Below are 21,252 nucleotides of genomic sequence, written 5' to 3' on the forward strand. Positions count from 1 at the left end.
GTGCTAAATAAAACCTGTGGCAAACAAAGAGGTGGTCTACACTGAATGTGCATAAACGAGGCCTCCAAAATCAACAGCCAATACTTACATGTAGGACATTGACATTCAGCTGCTGAAAATTACGCAACCGAAATTCTTGCATTCTTTTGATATTTTCTTGATATTTTTCTTCTGCCAGCTGTCTGCAAATACAGAATACTTGTGTTTAAGATGTTTCTGCAGTCCCTCATATCACTAAAAATAGATGTGGGAAAAATTGATTCTATAATTAGATTCCCACGATGCCAAACATTCATCTATGAAGGTGAGGGTAGTTTTGGTGAACACACAAGTAGATTTCAGGCCTTATTTCAAACACGATTATATTTTTCTTTCACAACATGCATAATATAATTGAGGAATAGTAAATTATTAGTCCCAGCCTTTTTTGTTTCTTCCAAAGGTCTTAAAAACTGTGGACTTTATTCCTCCGTGTAGAGGAGGAACTTCTCAGCTAAAGACAGGCATGAAACACTTGTGTGCTATGAACACCTCACCCAGGGAAGGGTTGGTAACTGTGTTTTCTGTAGGGAATTTCTTAAGCCAGGTGTCACATTAATCAGCTCTTTCAGTTTTCATATTATATTCCCTTCCCATCCATCATTAGGTTTGCACTGCCAAAGCAGATCTCCAGTCTGAAAAGGTACTGGGTTTGCACCCTTTCAAATAGTTTCAGCAAGAGAGAGCTGGCAATAACCCAGAGCTGAATATAGATCCATTTTAAGGATTCATGACTGAGAATGAGATTTGAAGATTAACATGGTGCCTTGATATTACAGGAGATATCTATTTAATTTTGTTGCTGGGGAAAAAAATACAAGAATCTAAATAGAAGACACTAACGTGCAAGAAGCTAAAGAAAATTAAAAGCTAGCTAAAACTATCCTGCAATTAGTATTATTTCATCCCTTTTAGGAAAGGTGAAAGGGACAGAGTTCCTATTTTATAAGTTTCATATAAGTATGAAAATTGGTATGCCATATTATTGAAGACACCATGCAGAAGAGGTGTGAAAATTATGCAGTCATTTCAATTCAAGATTTTTTTTCCAATGAGAATAAATTTACATACCATCTCCAGTATCAAATGCAATAGTGTCAGACAATGCTGATAAGAAATATTTTCCAAGAGGAGAGGAAGGCCTTCATTTTTTTGTTTGCAGCCTTTGGATATGGGCATCACAAGTTGGCACAAGTAATGTGAGGGTATGATTTTATTGAGCATTTTCATTCAACTGCAATTGCTATTCATTTGCAGGTATATGTAGCTGCAGAGTTTCAGAGCCATAAATTCAGACTTCACCTCAACAACCTTTTTCTGTACTAAGATGTCATTGCCCTACTGAATTGCTAACTTGCTTTGGTATGACAAGATTAAGATGCCAATTCTCATGATTATTCCTGCTAATATTCTCTGTAAAATAACTGAGTAAATATTTGTTAATTTACATGGCAGTTTGCAAAATGTCTTTGAAAGAAACATTTTAAATTATTTAAAATTTAATGTGGTGCTTTTCCAATTTTCATTCATAGCAAAGAAAACATTGAATATTTTAAACTAGGAAAAAACTCAAGAGTGTCGTCAAACCAGTGTATTAGTTTTTTTATTTAAAAAAGGAATCCATGCATATGCACATAGCTTTCCAGCTGTTTCTCGTATTCCACTCAGAAATGGTATTACTTCTTCAAATCCCTCTATTATGGCTCACTCAATTAAAAAAAAAAACAACATAAATCATAAAGCTTTTAAAACATGTCCATTCCCCCATTCAATAATTTGGTAAGACTATTCTCTGAGCTATTAACTTCTCTTGGCAAATCTCTTAGGCCAAAACAATTGACAAAAGCTGGATTGTAACTAAATGTCCAGCTCCTCAGACTGTGCAATCCTTAAAAGGAAAGTCATTAAAAGAAAAAAAAAACTCTCCTTTCACAACACGTGAAAATCTCACACCTACTTATTTAGCCAGAAAAACAATGCTCAAAGTACCAGTTTTGGGCTAATGCTCTGATACTTATTCTTTTTCCCCCTTTACATAAATAATTACAGTGATTTAACTCATCCAAAATCCCCATTCACTTTGAGTAGCTGAAGACCCTTTCTAGATTTGTTTTTACCTTGACCGTTCTAACTGTCTCATTAGACTGTTGGATGGGGAAAGCTGCATGGTTAGGGCATGATGCTAAAGTTATGCTCAACTTACTTCAACTTCTTTCCTTTTTCATCTGCAGCGTTTAACTTCCTCAGCCTCATTCGCTCCCGTGGTGTCATTTTCTGTACCTCAGACAGTTCCTGCAGAGTTTGTAAATGAACTTTCCTCTGCCTGAAATCCAATGCATGCAAGCCCATCATCATATAAAAATGTAAATATCAGTATTTTGATTTGAAATTGAAACATAGTGACATTTCAAATGGAATAATTAGGAAGTCACAGGTGCTATAACAGACTAAATGGACTTCAGTTTAGAAAGCAAATCCCTCCTTTAAATGGAAATATTTAAACTTAGATTCATGAAGAACATGAATCATTTCAGGCACTTCAGGTGAGAATGGAAAAAGGTAAACTCAGCTCCCTAAAAGAATAAATGTTTAAGTGCACTGATATATTTACCCTGTCAGGCTTCATTATTGAGCATATTTCAAGTACAAGGGCAGTCTTTAAGTGAAAACCACAAAAAAAGCCCAGTATCACCCATACAGTTTACATTGATTGTTACAAGCTGCGTAGAATAAAAGAGAATATTAATGTGTCTTTAACGACAGATATAATTATCATGTTGTCCACTTGAATTTCTAGTCCCAATCAATAATAACAACTCACTGATAAAATGGTCTCCATAGACCAATCTCTGAAAGCCAAGCATGAATTATTGACATATGTCTCTCAGCTGTATTTATCAACACAGGAGTGCAACATTAGTCCTATGTTAGAAACAGGATATTTATTACAGAATTTTATCTCACATCCTAAAATAATTGCAAAAATTAAACCACAGTTTGCAATGCCTTGCCAGTCATATTTCCCTTAGATTAAATTCTTCTATTGTTTATATTTATGACAACAAGCATTCATTTCAAACTACTATTTTTGCCCTTATGAGATAAATTCTGAACGCTTAGGAGCCCGGTTTTCTAACAATACAAGTCACAAGCACTCCTTCTGGACTATCATTTTGAAATCAGAATTTAACAAATGAGAGGTTTGCATTATACTTTTCAAATGTTTACCATAGAGAGAAATAGCATAAAGATATGAATATTAGTGTGAAATATGAAAGACTAAGGACAAAGACAAGAAGAGTTCAATTATTCATAAGAATGGAACTAACTCTTCAAGTATGAATAATGTAGACATATTTCTTGTCCTCTGCAAAAAACTCTAATTTAAATTATAAGAATCTCTTGGGGGGAAAGGAGGCATTTTTCATCCAACTCAAAACTGAACTTGTTCAGCTTTATGCTTAGTTAAATATTTAAAATTTATGACTTTCACAGGACTGGAATAAAGTAAGCCATTAGAGGCCTTTACTAGAAGAAACTAGACCCAACTATACATGACAAAAATAATTCCTAGTAAGGAAAAAAAAATCATAAAGTAGCAATGATTGGGGAAGACACCATAACAAGAAGCTCCTTGTACACTTACTCTGACCAGAGTATTGCTGCATTACAGCAACTGTAGGAAATTTGCTATGCTTCAGTTATTTTTCCTTCACTTTTCTGGTCTCTGTCATTTTCAGGTATTTTTAATTCATTTTACCTATATCTTTAGATCTGGGAATGCAGATATTATTTTGCATTTTGCTTACCAGTAGTAATAGAGACAGCTCACATTCTCTTAAATACAATGAAAGTTATAATAAGATTATGACTTTATTCATATTCCAAAAATTTAGCCAAAAAGAATCAGACTGCAGCACATTTGAAGATAATATATAGTGAAGCTCCTCCTAGGATTTTTTTCTCAAGTTGACGCCATGAATTTGAAAACTTCAAGGTAAATTTCCATGCTCAATCAAAAACTGTTGCTATCCACTGTTCCACAACTTTTAGGAGCTCTGAAACTCAGCATGGAAACAGCTGACTTTATTTTCTTCTTTCAAAAGTATAGGAACACAATGTTTATGTTTACAACTTGTTCTTTCTCTTAGAGACCTCAGACTTGAACAAGCATAGTTACAGTTTGGGGTATGCATTCACTTCTTCCTTATACAGTCACTCTGTCAATATATGATGTCCATTTGGAAGGTGATGAGACTCAACACATTCAGATTAATGACAATGGAACATAGTATATGTTACAAATAATAGAAAGTAGGTTTATCAGTTGAGAAGCATGATTGACTTCTGGGTATATATTTTGCAATTAAAACCATACTGCAATATTTTGGTGCGTACAAATAACTCGAAATTTTGTACCCCCAAAATAAAAGCATGGATTAAAAGTTTCTTCAAGATTGTGATAGCTTACATTTCAGTAATACTCAATATAATTCAGATAGAGTTGGCATGATATTTGGGCAAGATTTTAGTGCCCCAAAACTCTTTAAGGTTATCTCTAAGGTACATCTCTACAATTAACTATATTTAATTTGAAGAGGCAGGAATCCACTCAAGAGGTAATTGAATCAACTTGGATAAAAGAGCCATAGACAAAAGATAAATCTATTATTTCCCAGCTATTTTGTATCTACTTGTCTGACACTTGTATTTCCAGTATACTAGCCAAGGGCTTCTTCTAGCAGAAGCACTCATGCAGAATAGTAAGGCCAAAAGATTGACAACAGTCTCAGATGGCTCTGTTTGCTGTAATTTATTAGATAGTTGTTACTAGCCAATGCAGGTATCATTTAGTGTTGCATTTTACATCTATGCTTGCAAAGTTCAACAACCTACTTAGACCAAATGTACCTATTTATGCCAAAACAGAGAACTCTGACCTGATAAAAAGACAGAGACTCATCTATCAATGAGAGAGAGAGATCAAGAACAGAAGTGATGGGGTAGAAACCCCAACAACAATTTCTAGAGATGAGAGCCTTACATACAGTCCCAATCATTAAAGTGGGTAAAAAAAGGTGGTGGTGTGTTGAATTCTGCTGTCTTTGCTCTACATTCTTCCTAACACTGATACTAAATAACACTTTCTTTGGAAAACCTGAAGATGGTCACCTCTCCCAAAGGGATGTTTGCAAGCAGCAGGATTGGCAGCACCTGAAAAGTGCCCACAGCTGCAAAACTCTCCAAGATCACATGTCACAAAGACCAAAGGAGAAAGGCCTCTTGCCTCAAAGACACTGCTAACTCTGGACTGGACCATGGGTGTCTTTATTGCTGTTGCCCAATAATTCAAAAGAAATTTCAGATAGTTGTTAAAGTCTTGACAGTTTTTGAGTGAAAACAAGAAATAGGTATGTCCATTGCGTCCCCACAGGATCACAAACTCCTGATTTTAAGTGTGCTGGCTCCTAACAGGGCAAAGCCATGTACAGAAAATTCAGGGACATGAAGCAAAGGTGAGGGCCAGCTGCCATCAAAACTGCAGAGCTAGTTCACAAAGGAAAAATTAAATTGCCCATGCTGACATTTGCTTTAATCATTGCAGCATTGTAATTTAATGCAATTAATTAATTTAATATATATTCAGTGCTCAAAAAGAGAGATCATTTGCAAAGGTACTCCTGATATAAGAGCCAAGAAACATCACTAGCCTTAATTTCTCACTATAGTTACAAGAAAAATATAGTAGTAACCTAGGGACATATTAGCTGAGTATTAGTTTAAGTCTAAATGCTTTTAGTTTGGTGTGACTTAGAAAACATAGCTTTTACATTCAATAATTAGTAGATAAACATACAGCAGCCCTATAAATGATCATAAAATAACTAAAATGATTACCTAAGCCTTCAAAAGGTAAAGACAAAGGTCATAATTTACAGACTAACTGCTAGTAAATTAACACCTACATATACTACCTATGCATGCATAATTTACCAAGTTTTATAATAAAAATATTTGATCTGCAAATCCTTCTTCCCCCCCCCCAAAAAAAAATCTCAGTTATGCATCTCACCAATGTGGTGCTTTTCTGTATTTCTGGGGAATTTGTCCCTCTAAATGTAAAGCACTATGAGATTAATGAAAGTGTTTACAACACGATATTATACGGCAACACTGTAATTTCATACACTGCTGCTCATAAATCATTTAAAAATACGTACACAGCATCCAAAATGGGAGCAGCTTCTTTCTGCCAATTAAGTCCCTTGTTTTTCACAGTCATGTCTGTGAAATTGTACTGTATGTTCTGCAAGGAAATAAAATAGAAGTGGTATCAACACTTGAGGTTAAGCAATTCAGACTCTTTAGCTATAAACCAATACAGTCCCAATGTAAAGACTGAGCAGCTTCCTTCTTAGAAAGCCAAATAACATATACACTGAAGCAGGGACCAAAAGAGCAAGATGCATTTTTTTTTTATTGAAACTGTGACTAACCAAAACAGTTTGGAGATTATGTGCACCCAGGCCCAATTGTGTAGTTGATGTCCCTTCTCCCTATTGCTCGTAACATTTAAAAGGGGATATGTCCAGCATCTGAGGTGACAAGGGCTTCATTTCTCATTACCTCAGACACATTTGTAATTTAGCTCTGAAACTCCCCTAGATTAATGTTCCTGCAAACTGCTATCTAATTTTTTTTTTCTCAACACAGCTTCTCTACCTTCATTCTGCTTTTGAAAACTACATACTCCAATGGTAAGTGTCCAGCTATCACTTTTCCTTGCATACCTTTAATTGTTCATCAATATAAGGGATTTGTAGGATCTCTGCTGCTGCTGGTCTCAATGAAGGATTCTTATTTAACATGCTGAAACATTGAAAAACAAAACTCATAATTATTTTTTCCAAATTAACTTTAAAACCTGCTAAAAAAAAAGAAAATAACATACCTGTGCAGCACAGCATTCAGTTTGCTCGGATATGTATCAGGAAGAGAAGGTGTATCACCTTCCACAATTTTTAATACAACAGACAAAAAATTGTGCCCAGTAAATGCATGGTTCATACAGCACATCTCATATAAAATACATCCCAGAGACCTTGAAGAATAAAATAATAGGAATAGTATAAATATTTTTGAAAGTAGCATGGATAGTTACATTACATTAAATAAAACCACAATTGTGTGTCCTTTTCTCCTAGGAGTAAGGTATTTCAGTATCACGACACCCTTTTCATCTGAAATATTTTCATTCAGATCACAAATTAGTAACTTTATGAACAGGTGAAATCACATCATTCTATTTCCATAAGTGCCACTATAAACTTCAATTCCGACTATGAATACACATATTCACATATATATGTGTACAACTAAGGTAAAACCCTATTATATGAACTACCTTAAATCAACAATGAAGAATTTTAATTAGTGATTTACTGAGAAGATAGTTTAGTAGTGTTGGGACATAGGTTTGTTTAAATTCATTTTGCAAATTAATTTCTGACAACAAGCTGAGGCCACAATTCAATTTCAAATTAAATAATGCCAGTTACAAATAACAGAGGTGTCTTCAGGTGTGATTTCAATCATGTGGCCACATAATCAAAATAGGTCGTGAAATCGGTTTGCACCCAAAGAAATGTCAAATTTTAGATGAGAGCATCATGTTGCACATCACAAACTGTTGTAGTTTTGAATTCTGGTGGAGAAAGGGGGGCTGCAGAGGTGGCTTCTGCAAGAAGCAGCTAGAAACTTTCTGCAGGCCTGAGAGAGTAAACACCAGCTGACTCAAGGCCAGAGTCATTGTTGACCAAGGTCAAGCCTATCAGTGATTGATTTCCTTAAAATTTTATTTGGAGAAGAAAAGGAGAAGTCTGAACATGTAGGTCTGGTCACCTAGGTAAGAACCAGTGTCAGTTTTAAATCATTATGATGTTAGGAATGATTACAAACCATCTTAAATGGGCCTCTGGTTTACCATCACCTTATTTACCAGGCTTTTATTCACCAGTCCTAATGGAGATCATAAAAGATCACCAAGTTGAACATTTTAACATGAACACTCTCATTGTGGTTTTTATAATTTTCAGAAATATGAAAATAAAACATAGAGATAACAAGTAGAAATACATCTAGGTGAATGTCTTTGATGAAAATGGTATAAGCATTGTCTTGGACAGCAAGTAATTAATAAAGTTTCAATTATTCATTTTTGTTAAAGAAGGTGAATCCAGTCAGTCAGTCTGGCAATAAAAGAACAAGGGCAAATAATTTTAAAGCTGAAACCCAGGCTCTACATACAATGCCAACATGGAAGAGGAAAGAGAACAGAGGGTTTACTCACTGGTACTTTTCAAAGCAGTACACGAAAACAATTATAGAACATTTTTGCTAACAACTGAATAAAGACCAACTACTGACATACATAAATAATTGCCTAGTTTTTTAAATATTTAACTGTCAACCAGCTTTCAAACTTCCAAAAAATCAGTAAACAGTAACACATAGATGATGATCTATATTTATGGTGTTCAAACTGAGAAACAAGATAATTACAAGAAAATACTTAAAAACAAAGAGAGCAACAAAAAGAAGCCCTACACACATGGCATCTGAAAGCATCAAACAAAAATGGAAACCAGCCAGAGGGAAGAAAAAAGGAAGGAAAATCCCAACCTGACAGACTGTATGAATCCTGCTTTTTGCAGAATCAATCTGTTTTGGAGGCTGCTTGATTCTGGCAGCTAGAAAATGCCTAATGAGCCATTAGGAGCACAGGATTTACCACGTCAGGGAAGCCCATTTATTTATCTAGTTTAGTACTCAGACTACACCTGAGGCTTTGGAGGAAGATGAAAAGAACACCCAGAGCATTCTGCTACAGCCGGGACTGCAAACAAGCTACCCAGGGAAAACCCCATCTGTCCCATGAAAGGAAAGAAAAAATAAAAGAAAAGAAAAAAATAAAAGAGGGGAAAAGAATAATGTTTTCACTGCAGGACACAATTTGAAATAAGTACCTCCTACACTAAGGTCCTGGGTCCCACAGCAAGGCTATTTCTTGGCACTGCAGCTGCTGAGCAGTAATTGCCCAAGGCAGTTAGCACCAAGCTTTTACCTCAAGATTGCATTTCTCAGTTGTGTTTCTACAGTCCCACTCTATGCATCTTGTAAGGAGCATATTCAGCAAGGGAAAATTGCTTCCTGAATGCCATAACCAACCTGCACATGACCCAAACATATAAATTAATTACTTTTATAATCTTAGCTTGTACAACTGCCAGTTTTATGAAATTCTAAAATGGTCATTAAACTATCCAGCCAGAGCATCTGGTTTGACAGCTCCCTATGCTCACAAATGGGTTCGACAAAGGTCCCAAACAGCATTTCATTTTAGCAAAACTGATGTACGACCGTTTCACACTGAAGCCACTTATGCTCAATTACATCATAAATGGAGTGTCTGGACAGGCTTGTGTTCGCTATGGTATTAACTGACAAACCACTAACTTAACTCCTCCTTCTCAGGAGAAACCATGCTGAGGGTTTTGATGCTACTTGACTTCATAAGCACTGTTGTCCTTTTAAATCTCAAGATCTTTTGTAGATCTTTCCAAACTACGTTATAGTCCTTTAAAGACTGTAAGATCCAAGTTAGCTTTTAAATTAAAGATAACCTATATGCACCTTTGTGGCTTGCATCACTCATTCTGACCACACCAGAAGGTCTTAATGTGCTGACTCCAGGGTCTATGCCAAATATCTATGTGTACATGTACATATACTCATGGATCTCAGCAACTGCTTTTCAGGTCTTCCCTACTTTTACTGCTTTCTTCAGTAACTATTCTACATAAAATGTGGCAGTAATAAACATAATATATTTTTTAATTGTTACAACTAAAGAAGATGACAAATCGAGGGGAAAGCAGGAGCAAGCAAGCACAATTAAAATGAAAGTCCTTAGACCCATACAGTAGGAAGCCCAATTTACCCAAACTGTACATACAAACCATGTGTCAAAATCTGACAGTATTTGACAGTACACATGGGCTATGAAGGTTTTAAATGTGACTGCAACATTGCTTTGTCTCTGGAAGACCAAAAGGAAGTTACTTATACCTCTCTTGTAAAGAATTTCCTAAGTCTATAAGTGAAATAAAGCGATTTTTTAAAACTAAATTATTTCTGCAATCATTTCTGCCTCTGAGATAAGTTACAACACACTATGCACAAATCCTTTGATAAGTGACTGGATGGAGTTTGTCTTATGTGCTTTGAAAAGAAGAGAGAAACACCATTGCTGGTACCTGTTTACACACACTTTCTCTCATCCACTGAGAAGCAAACTGCGATGCAGTTACGATAGCCGCTGCACAGACTCAATATTTGTACTCCATGACCTGTACTGATCCTTGGCAGACTCCCAGCCAGTACAGATTTCAGTCTCATCTGAGCAACCCCAGGCTCTCACCGCCAGAGAACCTGCAAAAAACTGCAGGCACAATACAGGCTAACTACTAGGGGCAGGCAAGTCCTGGTAGTATTATTCAGGAGCTGAACGGGGAGATTGTTTCAGCTCAGATAGGAAAGAGTGATGCTCAGGTCCCAGTATGAATAAAGAAGGACCTAAACTTGTTTGGAGCCCTAGTGCCACAGGAACTGCAGTTTTCACTGACTTTCATGTAATCCCTTTGATCTAGGATTGCTTTTTTAATAGCATTGTTGATGTGTCCCCATCTGCATTTGTTGGTGCTGGAAGACCTGTTCTGCTATGATTCCTCAACAGCCCTAGTTGGATGACATTGATGTAACCTGAGTACATTCTGACCCATTATTTCCTACCAACAGTATTTAAAAAAAAAAAAAACCAAACCCTCTCAAATAACAAAATAAAACTATTTGCTTTGTAAAAAAAAAAAAAAAAAAAAAAAAAAAAAAAAAAAAAGCTAATGAGTTAAATCAGCCCAAGGCCAAAGGATCTAAAAATACACCTAGTACGTGTGGTTGTGTCACAGGGGATGAATCGGACCTGCTGTATCCCTGTAAGTACAGAGAAGTACAGAGATGGTCAGGCATTTTCCAGTGACTCTGTGCTTTCACTGGAACACGAGCTTAGCTTTGATGAACCTTTTGCCTGGAAGGGTTTGAAAACAACAAAACAACCCAGCTGCTCCTCCTGGACACCAGAGGTTCAAACTGTGGTCTCTGCTCTGTCCAATTCAGACCAGAAACACAAACTTTGGTCCCTCACACCACAGGGACCCTTCTCAAACCCCAGGCTACTGACCATTTCACACAGCTCCCTCTAACTGCTGTTTTCTGTCAATTAGAAAACACTCACTGGCCCAGAGAGCAGATGGCAACCATGTTCCACCATGTGACTTCACCCTTCCTGACCCTACAAAATGCCTTGAAATGACACATACAATCTTCACTTTGCTTAACACACTGTGCCATAGCACTGGTGGCACAAGAACACCAGCTGACCACCAACACCATTGCTGATCCCACCAGGCGCTGCGTAAGGCCAGGAAGAGTCACCAGAACCCAGGCATCGCAGTACCTCTGGGTCACACTGTGCTCACGGAGGACACTGCCAAATGCACGCACACTCATCACTCCTTAATCGTCCCCCCATCCTGGCCTCTCGAACTAGTCACTGTCTCAACTCAGCTGCTGGTGCTGCATTGACCCTTCTCCATCTGCTGCTTGTAGGGGAAGCACTGACAAGCAGAGGGGTTGGTGAACTGCTGAACTGAGACCAGCTTCTCCCCTGGAAAGCAGGAAACCCCAGACTGTGTCCTCTGCCAAGGCTTTCACTTACTGCCGGGCCAGGCTCAGGGATGGTGAGGAAAACACCTACAGCAATTTTAATTTGCCTCCTGTGAATTAGGATTGGGCATACAGCAGGGAATTGCAAAGAACTCCAGCCTGAAATGTTAACCAAGGATGAAGGTAAATGCTGCAGCTTCTCTGAACCTCTCTGCAGAACTTCTGTATATAAAAACTGTAAAACATGAAGCTTTTTACATCTGTTGACCTTGGGCTACAAAGGACGATACTTCTTGTAACAGCTGCCGCACAGTGAATATTCGAGCTGGTTTGAAGAGCCGTTGCAGAACATTTCAGTGAAGCCGAGAAGCACAACGTCTCCTCAGAGCACATCATTAACACAGAGTAAATTAAGGTCTTTCCGATGAACAATGATTAAGTGGACTGAACACTGAGAGGACCATGATAACGCAGTGACATAGCAATAACTGCCTTTGCCAGAAGGTATTTTGCAGTTTCTTGCATTTAACACTCATAATCCTGAATTTTTGTGTGTAATGTGTTGAGTCCTACTACAGACAAGTCTGAAGAGAGAACATCATTTCAAGTGCACATAACAGACTTGGGCAAATTCTTCATGAGCAAGTGAATTTCCTGCAAAAGGGCACAAGGCTTTCATCCAACCTCGAGCCCCCAGGGTGGGCTCCCCTGGGTGCCCAGGGACCTCTCATCTTTTGACCTCTGTTAAATTGTGCAAACATCAAAAAAAAAAAAAAAAGATCATTATTAGATGATTAAATTAAGAGATGAAATGGCCAAAGTGCCCATCAAACATCTTAGTCATTATAGTTGACAAGTCCTTTATCAAAAGAGAGTATCTTGGCTCAGAAAGAGAAGGGTTTTGTGGGCTGGAGGTCTAGTGAGTCAGAGCACACCTCCTCCTTAGTGCCCCTGCAGCGAGGGCCAAGAAGCTCCTGCTGAAGGCGGTTCCACCCTCGGATGAACGCTCTGGGTATTGCTTTGGAAAGATTACAAAATGCACAAAGTATAGCAGAGAGCTAACAGCTAGTGACTTGTTATGAGGGGGTGGTGAGGGGCTTTTTTTCCTGCTATTTTTTAAATTTTAAAAGGGTGATCAACATAGCATCTTTAAAAATACTGGATCTAACTCTGCTTTCATTTATTCTGTACAACATCAAGGACTTATATGGATTGACACTTGTAACCATGAATAGAACTTTAATGTGTATTTTTTATTCCATTTCAACTGCAATAGAAGAAATTATTCTTTACAGTAAAAGAGCACAAAAGGCAGGTTTCCTTGTCTATTCACTTGCTTTGATACCTTCTGACATCTCTCGATATATTTTTACTGACTATATGTATTAACCAATATCTGTTTTGATACAGATGAACAAGAGAGAATCTGACATCAAATCCACCTAAGTTCAGCTACACAGACCATGTGTGATGAGATTCCTGACACATCCACTGACGGGACTGAACGTGCTAACTGTGAAAAACAGTTGCTGCCAGCTGGAAGTACAGATGACTTTTCTCAACCTTTAGAATTACATCCTGAAGTCACAAATATATTTTGAAAATGCAGTAGTAAGCAGAAGCTAGACTAAATTATCAAGTAAACAAACTATGTTCCAGAAGTCAAATGTTTTACAAACGAAATTTCCGGATTTGAAATATTTGAAACCTTTAGATATGCACACCTACAGAAAAAACAAACCACCTCTTAGGAAGCAAAACTTCCATTTTATATAAAAGTGATATGGCAGGATTAAAAAACACAGGAGTTTTAACTACCATCTTAAAACACAGATGATGTTTTAGGACACTTGTGAAATTAAGAAGGTGGGGGGAAGCGGGGAAGGGAGGGAAAAGAAAATAAGAAAAAACAGACCTCTCAGGGTGGGATAAGGATAGTTTACTGGGACAGCAGAGAGAGAGAGGTATAACAATAACAGCAAAATGTACAAAACTAGTGAAACACAATGCAGTTTCTTACCAAACAGCACAATTCATAGAATCATAGAATCATAGGGGGGTTGGAAGGGACCTCGAGAGATCATCAGGTCCAACCTCCCTGTCAAAGCAGGCTCCCTAGCTAAACCTAAAGGTTTCCTAAAGTCTTTCAACAGATCTCAGCTTCTCAACTTGATGCTCTAACCATTGCCTCTGAAGTCTTCATCTCAAGAATTTGTGCCAGCAAGGTGCAGAACTGACACTTTTCTTTCTACCATTGACGCTTTTCTAAAACAGAGTGCCTCGTTGTTTCTTTCCTAACACTCCACTTACTCTCATTTTTAACTCATTTTTAACTGCCTTTGCAAATGTTTTTCAATTCAGTTCCTAAGAAGGGCTTTCTCCTTCCCTTCAGCTAGGAATCTCTCCTCATCCAGTTGGAAGATTCACAGAAAGTCGCTTCTCATCTATCTCAGTATGACAAATAAAAAGATTTCCTCCCTCCTAGAAAAAAAATTAACTTCATCTACAATCACACTGTGTCTTAGCAGAGACTGGACCTGAAGCTTACTCTCCTTTGAAGTCCCAGATAACCCAGAATAATAGAGAACTACATGCTTCATAACACAAGGAGTAAACCTTTGAATTGCAAGATATGATACAAATGTTCTGTAATTGTTTTAGTGGAGTAAGGTGAACACCTTACTAAGCCACTTTAAAAAAAAAAAAAAAAATTCCTAAATAATATCACACACTGACCTGGAATGTAAATTTATAATCCCACTGACATAGCATGCAGATTACTCACCAAATGTCAGATTTTGTGTTGTACCCCTGGTGCTTCAATGCTTCTGGACTCATGTAGTATGGCGTCCCAGTAAACGTAGTTGCCAAATCACATGAACCAATCAAAAGACAAGAAACTCCAAAGTCTCCTAAAAGTAACAGCAAAACAATAATCTGCTTTTATAAATCTCTATCTATCCATACAAACTCTTCGTGTTTGCTATTAGACGTGATGCAATAAACTGCACACCTGAAAAAACTGCCAGTATCTTAAAATACATAAACCTCCCCCAAATTTTCTGTAATTCTTCACAATAAAACTGCCACAAAATCATAGAACTATAGAACAATGTAAGTTTGAAGAGGCCTCACAAGGCCGTCAGTTTCAAACCCCTGGCTCACAGCAAGGCCAACTTCAAAGTTACATGAGGTTCTCAGGTCCTGGTTCCGCCAAGCCTGGAGCACCCTCAAGGCTGGAGATTTCACTGACTCCCTGTGCCCCTGCATCTGACTGTCAATTAAATGTTTGACCAGGAAAATGCTGTATCAGTGGTGACTTTATTTAAATCTCTTTACTGACAAAATGTCTGCTGGACCTTTAAAAAATATGGAAATCTCACCGATTTTAAGCAGATTGTTTTTCAAAAATATATTCTTGGCTTTCAAGTCTCTGTGAAGTATTCGCCTGGAATATAAAAGGAAATTCAACCTTGTACAACTTAAAGCATTCAGAGTCTTTAATCATGTATCTCAAGCCTTCCACGGCATTAAGGAGCTCCATATAAACACCGAGGTGCATTCACAGACACCCACGTGCAGGATGAGAGCTGAAGCAGCCAGGATAATGATAATACACCCAGGGATCCCAGCTTGAGAATACAGATAGAGGCTTAGCATGAGCTGCAGAGGAAGGGAGAAAGGCAAGTGGTCCTATCTGACTCTTCTTAAAAGCAGTATGTCTTATTTCCTACCAGGAGAATGAGATATTTCACAATAGAATAAGGGATGAGAAAGATAGCAACAAGAGAGCCTCAAAGCTCAGGGAACTCTCCTTCTAGAGAAAATGTATTACTTGAAAGACAAATACATATATAGACTAGGCTAGTAGTTCACATTTTTACAGTAATAGTGTGGAAGATAAAAGAGCTTTACAAAGACAAAGATGAGAAGGAAAAGAAAAAGGACAAACAGCTTATACAGCTCTATTTTTCCATCAAGGACTGAAATAACATCATAAGCTACACACTATGTGGGGACAAACATCATCTCAATCTCTTGAGATCTTAACGTGGCACAGTAATTCTCTCAGCCGCTTAGAAGAATAAAATCCCTCAATGCATAAAATACATTCTCAATGAATTTTTCTTTATGCTTCCAAAAGGACTCTCTGCAACCTCAACTAAACTAGAACTCACACACTTGTAGGTAGTTTGATAACACAGGATATTAGTTACCAGCTCTAAATAGCATTCAGTTCATACTCGCTGCAAAAGCTGTATTTGCCAATACAGATACAAGAGTCACTCAGCTGTTTAGAACAGGTAAAGCAAGCAACTGATGCTCTAAGATTCTTGAGATGTGGGCAGAAAAAACAAATATTGTAATAGATTTTAATTGTTCTTCAGCAAACCTTAAATATTATCTCACATTTTATTGAATTACTAAAATCTTTTGCATTGAGATACTGAAATGATTTCCAAAGTAGTTACCATATTAAGACCAGAAAATAACATATTCTACTGTATAATTTAAATAAGCAATTTACTCCACAACTCATTTGAAAATAATTTCTGCAAGAAGATTAAAAAACCTATGAAATTCAATATACTCTGTTTACGAATGGGGAAAAAAATGTGAAAAGCAACTACATTGTAGTAAGCATATAGTCTGAGCATGAAAAGGAAACATTTCTATTTCTATGGGACAAAGAGAAGAGTTCTTTATGCTTCTTAAGGCAATCTTTCCAGTTTTTGTCCTGAAAGTAATGCTTGTAGAGAAAAGTTTGTACTCTGGGAAAAATGAATGTTTTAGTCATCTTGCCTCCACTGATGTTTATAAACAATTTGTTCTCTATTTGGCAACTTTCTTGAGCAGTCCACAAGGAAATTAAGCTAGGGTGCTATTAATTATTACTGCATAAACCAATATATGCACATAGTTTTACATAAACATTGCTCTGCTAATTCAGAATCATTAGGTCTTACCTTATCATTCTTCGCATAGATCCTTTAAAAGACCTTTACTTCACTTGGTTTTATTATTACTTTGTAGAAATACTACCATGGACTTTTTGAACCTAAGAGTTTCCTGGATATCCAGGAATCTGGATTCAATCTGTGATTGAATAACAGGTACCTAAAGTACAAAAAATATCCAGAAAGCTTTCTGTAGCACATTATTTGAAAAAGAGATTAAGAAATTTGGGTCACGTTAGTTTGAATTAAAATATAATGCCAATATAAGCTTGCCACATATTGTTGAAAATGTTATGAACATTATTTGCATAATTCTAAGATGCTTTGGTATATGAATATGGCTAAGAAGTACTTGGGGTGATTCTTTGAAACTTCCCATGATGATGTCTCTCAATGCAAGACACCTTATTCTGTCAGGACATGTTAGAACATAAGTTACAAGCTGAAAGAGTGGGACACTTTGTTGTAGCAAGAGACAGACCTATAAAGGTAATGTGAATTCCCTGGTCTCCAGCAAAACTTAATCTAACTTGACAGTCAGTGAAGTGCTTACTGATATTTTGGGTAGAAGTTAACGCTTAAGGATAGTTTCAAATTTGAGCTAAAAATATACCCACATACCTCTGTGTTCTATAGACTACCTGCTTGCTGTCTCCCAGTCACATGAGGCCCTGAGCAGTGGGCAGCCTCCTTGCATAAAACTTCCTCTGCAACACGCCAGCAAGTGAAGCTGATTGAAGCTGAAGTAGTTTGCTGATGTGAAATATTCAGCAATTAATTTCTCTTTCTCTATCTGAAGAACTATTTAGAGAGGTAAGAGGTTCTGGGTAAGTCAGAATCCTGTGTTAGGGAAGACAATGTGAAAGCCAGATAAAGCCTGCTATCCTGCAGATTCAAACAGATTTCTTTGCATCAACTGTAACCTTATAAAAATCTCTGTGCTGGCATATATTTTCATAAAGATTAGCAGAGTGATGGATAATATAATAGTCAGCTTTATTCAAATTGGGGTTAAATGAATCAATGGCCTCACTGCCTGATTGCTGTGGCATCAATTTTGTGCACCAACGTGCGATGGGCATAGGTATGTCAGGGTGATGGTTTCATGCAAACTGCTTCCCCAGCTAGATAAAAGCACTGAACTGTGTTGCTGCTCTTCTACTTCTCTCTCCAGTTATAGCAATGACAGATGAGGATTGAATGTATTTAATTCTAGGGAATTTAGCTTTCATGTTTAAAATATAAATAATTTTATGTGAAATAGCCAGTAGGTAGCATAATGACCACAAGACCTTCAATCCCTTTGGGATTATTGAAGTAAAAGACAGGAATGGATAATCTATATAATCTTTATTATCACAGGAAAAGAAAAATAACCTGAGGGAGTGAAAAAGTCCTGTTTAAAATAAGTCTCCAGCATAAGAGTTTTCCAAAACGTGCAAAGTTCAACAAATGCCATGGAAGGACAACCAAATGAATAGTTTATATCTAAGCCCAGAAATAAGTTTTGCTGCTCTGCAATGAAAACTCCCATCCACAGCAGCTGAATTTTCTGTGGAATGGCATGAGGAAGTCCAACCCACAGGTAATGAACATTTCAAGCTTCTTATTCCAGGGAAAAGTTTTCTTAGCTTGAGAACATAGTTCAAACATCTATTACAGCTTTTTTTCCATATCAGTAGAGAAGAAATCATGTATGAGTCCTTTATACAAAAACAGATGGCTGTTATTATGTTCCAGTAATTCAAATTAATTTCTGTAAGTAGTTTTGAATTCTTTTAAGCCTAACCTTTTCCATTTAAGCTATTGTTTGGCTGTAAATTAATGAAAGATAAAATTTTCTAACATGCATACAGTCAAATAACGTATAACACAATACAAGAAATGCAAATAAAAATAAAACTGTCAAGTCATTTGTATGTGTCTGGAGAGGAGCTATTAAATAGCTATGATTCAAAGAGAGAAAATGAACTACTGTTTGGAAAATCAAATTGCTGCTTTCACTGAAAAATTAAACAACATTTCAGGAAACCCAGTAATTTAATATACATATTTACCAAAGAAAGTTTATTTATAAGATTTTTAAAAACAGGAATTATTTAAGAAAAAGTAGATGAGAAAAATAGAAGAATAGACAAAAGGGGCATATAGGAAAGCAAGAGAAAAGAGGCATGAGGAAATAGAGAATGAAAGACAAAAAGAGTAGCTTACAATTGAATAGAACAGTTCAGTTGGAAAGGACCTACAGTGATCACCTAGTCCAACTGCAATGTTATTGTTATTCAGCATTAGTCTGCACAGTTCATCCTCTAAATACATACTTTAAAGAGAGAATTTCACCAAAAGTGGACTTTCCAGATTAGCAAAACTTTTAATAGCAAATTGTCCCATCGGACATTGGGGGCAAAAAATGCTCTTAGTGTATGTAAACAGTCAAGTTTTTTTGACTCTCCTCTGTCCTTTTGGCCTGAAGCAAATGCTGGAGAGTACAGCATCCCACGAGAGTTCTCTTTGCTATGCTCCCATCACTGCAGTCTTTGGGGCTGGCACTGCATGTACAAGCCCCAAATAAACTGGCATTTAGGAACCAAAATGCTTTTGCAGCCTGGACAGCAACTCACTCTGTCCTTTTACGGCCACAGTCTAACACCACAGGTGCAAAACTCATCAGGGATCTATCAGTTCAGGCCAAATATATCCCACACACTTAACGCCCGCTCAGCTCAGAATTGGTTGTTCCTGGTGAGAGGTGACTTGTCTCCACCTACTGCTCTGTTGCAACTCGAGTTCAGGCAAATTGAATTGGCTCTAGTCCTGCTGAAAGATATTTAAAACAGCTACATCAATTTGGTGTTTTCACCAAAATCTTGTTTTCTGAGGATAGAAGACTATGGATTCTAACCTACATTTGGCTTGAAAAGAAACGACCCTCTTCTGGGTGTAGCCTATTCTTCATACATAAGTATCTCCTCATCTCCATTTGCATTAATAAATTAGGTCATTATTTTAGGCAGATTGGCTCATCTCCCTAAAACATGCAGGGCTGGACTAGATGATCTCCAGAGGTCCCTTCCAGCCCCAACCTTTCTGTGATTACAGACAAACATCCTTAGCTTCTAAGACACTCGTGGCAGCAATGACATTCTTATTTCTAAAAGTTCAGTAGGAATAATAGCCCAAATACTTTGGCTTTGCAGGACGAAAAATCTTGGGATGATGATCTTTAGAAAGGATTTTCCATGTTGTTCATTAACATGACATTTCAGAGCTGCCAATAGGCAAAAGCAAAAGGGAGGAGAGAGAGAAAAAGAGAAGACGCTGAAAGCTGGGTTAACTTTGACTGGCTCACTGTTTCTGAAAACCTGCTAGGAAAGGAGCTTAGTATTCCCACTTGTTCAACTCTTTCTCCAGCTCTCAAGGCCAGTGGCAGCATGCTTGGGGCCTTCTGCTGCTGGCTCAGCACAGCACTGTCTCCCTCATGCCATGCTGAATAATCCCACCTACCTCAAAGGTGACAGCACTGGATGACATAAGAAAGGGACCAGACAGGGCTCCTGCATATGTCCTGTATGCTGGCATTGAAGGAATTGTTGAAATCACTGAAGCCATCCTGCCTAAATCACACTGCAGACGAGAACTACACTCACGGAGATGACTAGGTAGGTATTAATCTGTACCTACCCCTGCTCAAAGCAGGTGTGATCTCCACACATCACTTCCTGGATGACTGTGGTAATTTTTTTTTTAAGTTACTCTTTGATATGCTGTTAAAAGTGATGTCTGTTTTCAAAGAATGTATGTATGAAGCTTCACTGATGTTAGTGGGAGTACATCAGGCATATACATTGAATTCTAGACATTAAGTACCTGCAGGAGAACCTTGTTGAGTCCCCTTGAAAAAGCTGACTGTTTTAACCTTTTAATCCATTTTCTTGTAACAGCATTGATCTATTTCTGTTGTGCTAAATTTTTCACTTGGCTTCTAGAAAAAGTGTATCTAATGTTGACAGACATCTAAAACTGTGCTGGTAAAAGATATAACACAAAAAGTTCTTGAAGGACAGACAATTAATACGTTAGGTATATGACACATACTTCAGTAGTTTGGTGAACACAACTTTATACCAGTACAAGACAATCCATACAGTTTTGTTTCTCCTTGAATATCTGCAACTAGCCAGTAACTCTGTTCACCCCCCTCCCAAGCTAAATGTTCTCACATTAAAAAACTGTACCTTTCATGCATGTAGTTGACTCCCAGTAACAACTGTATAAACCAGTCTATTATTTGCCGTTGAGTGAATGTCTTCCCAGATTCTTTGCACTCTTGAATTTTAAAGTCTAGATCTCCACCCTGAAAAATATCATAACAGATTTGTACATTTAAAGTAAGTGTTTAAAATCTCTTCTCCCTCATCAAAGTACTCCACTTTCTTAGACCTTCAGGCTCTCTTCACATAGTCCACACTTCACA

At 37.3% G+C, this 21,252-nt stretch overlaps 1 protein-coding gene across 1 annotated transcript in view; it reads right to left on the reverse strand.

Annotated features, from left to right (window-relative positions):
- Window positions 1-21,252, reverse strand: part of NEK11 (NIMA related kinase 11) — a gene marked incomplete at both ends in the record, with an annotated part of 91,914 nt that overhangs the window by 46,255 nt on the left and 24,407 nt on the right. Inside the window, 8 exons of the mRNA XM_084260660.1 lie at window positions 89-182; window positions 2,243-2,362; window positions 6,261-6,346; window positions 6,831-6,909; window positions 6,992-7,141; window positions 14,606-14,732; window positions 15,204-15,268; window positions 21,014-21,132. Coding sequence (XP_084116786.1) covers window positions 89-182; window positions 2,243-2,362; window positions 6,261-6,346; window positions 6,831-6,909; window positions 6,992-7,141; window positions 14,606-14,732; window positions 15,204-15,268; window positions 21,014-21,132 — 840 coding nt within the window. The remainder of the gene's footprint in view (window positions 1-88; window positions 183-2,242; window positions 2,363-6,260; window positions 6,347-6,830; window positions 6,910-6,991; window positions 7,142-14,605; window positions 14,733-15,203; window positions 15,269-21,013; window positions 21,133-21,252) is intronic.

The sequence above is a fragment of the Gallinula chloropus genome, assembly GCF_964237585.1.
Source record: "Gallinula chloropus genome assembly, chromosome: 2".
In the NCBI taxonomy this organism is placed as follows: Eukaryota; Metazoa; Chordata; class Aves; order Gruiformes; family Rallidae; genus Gallinula; species Gallinula chloropus.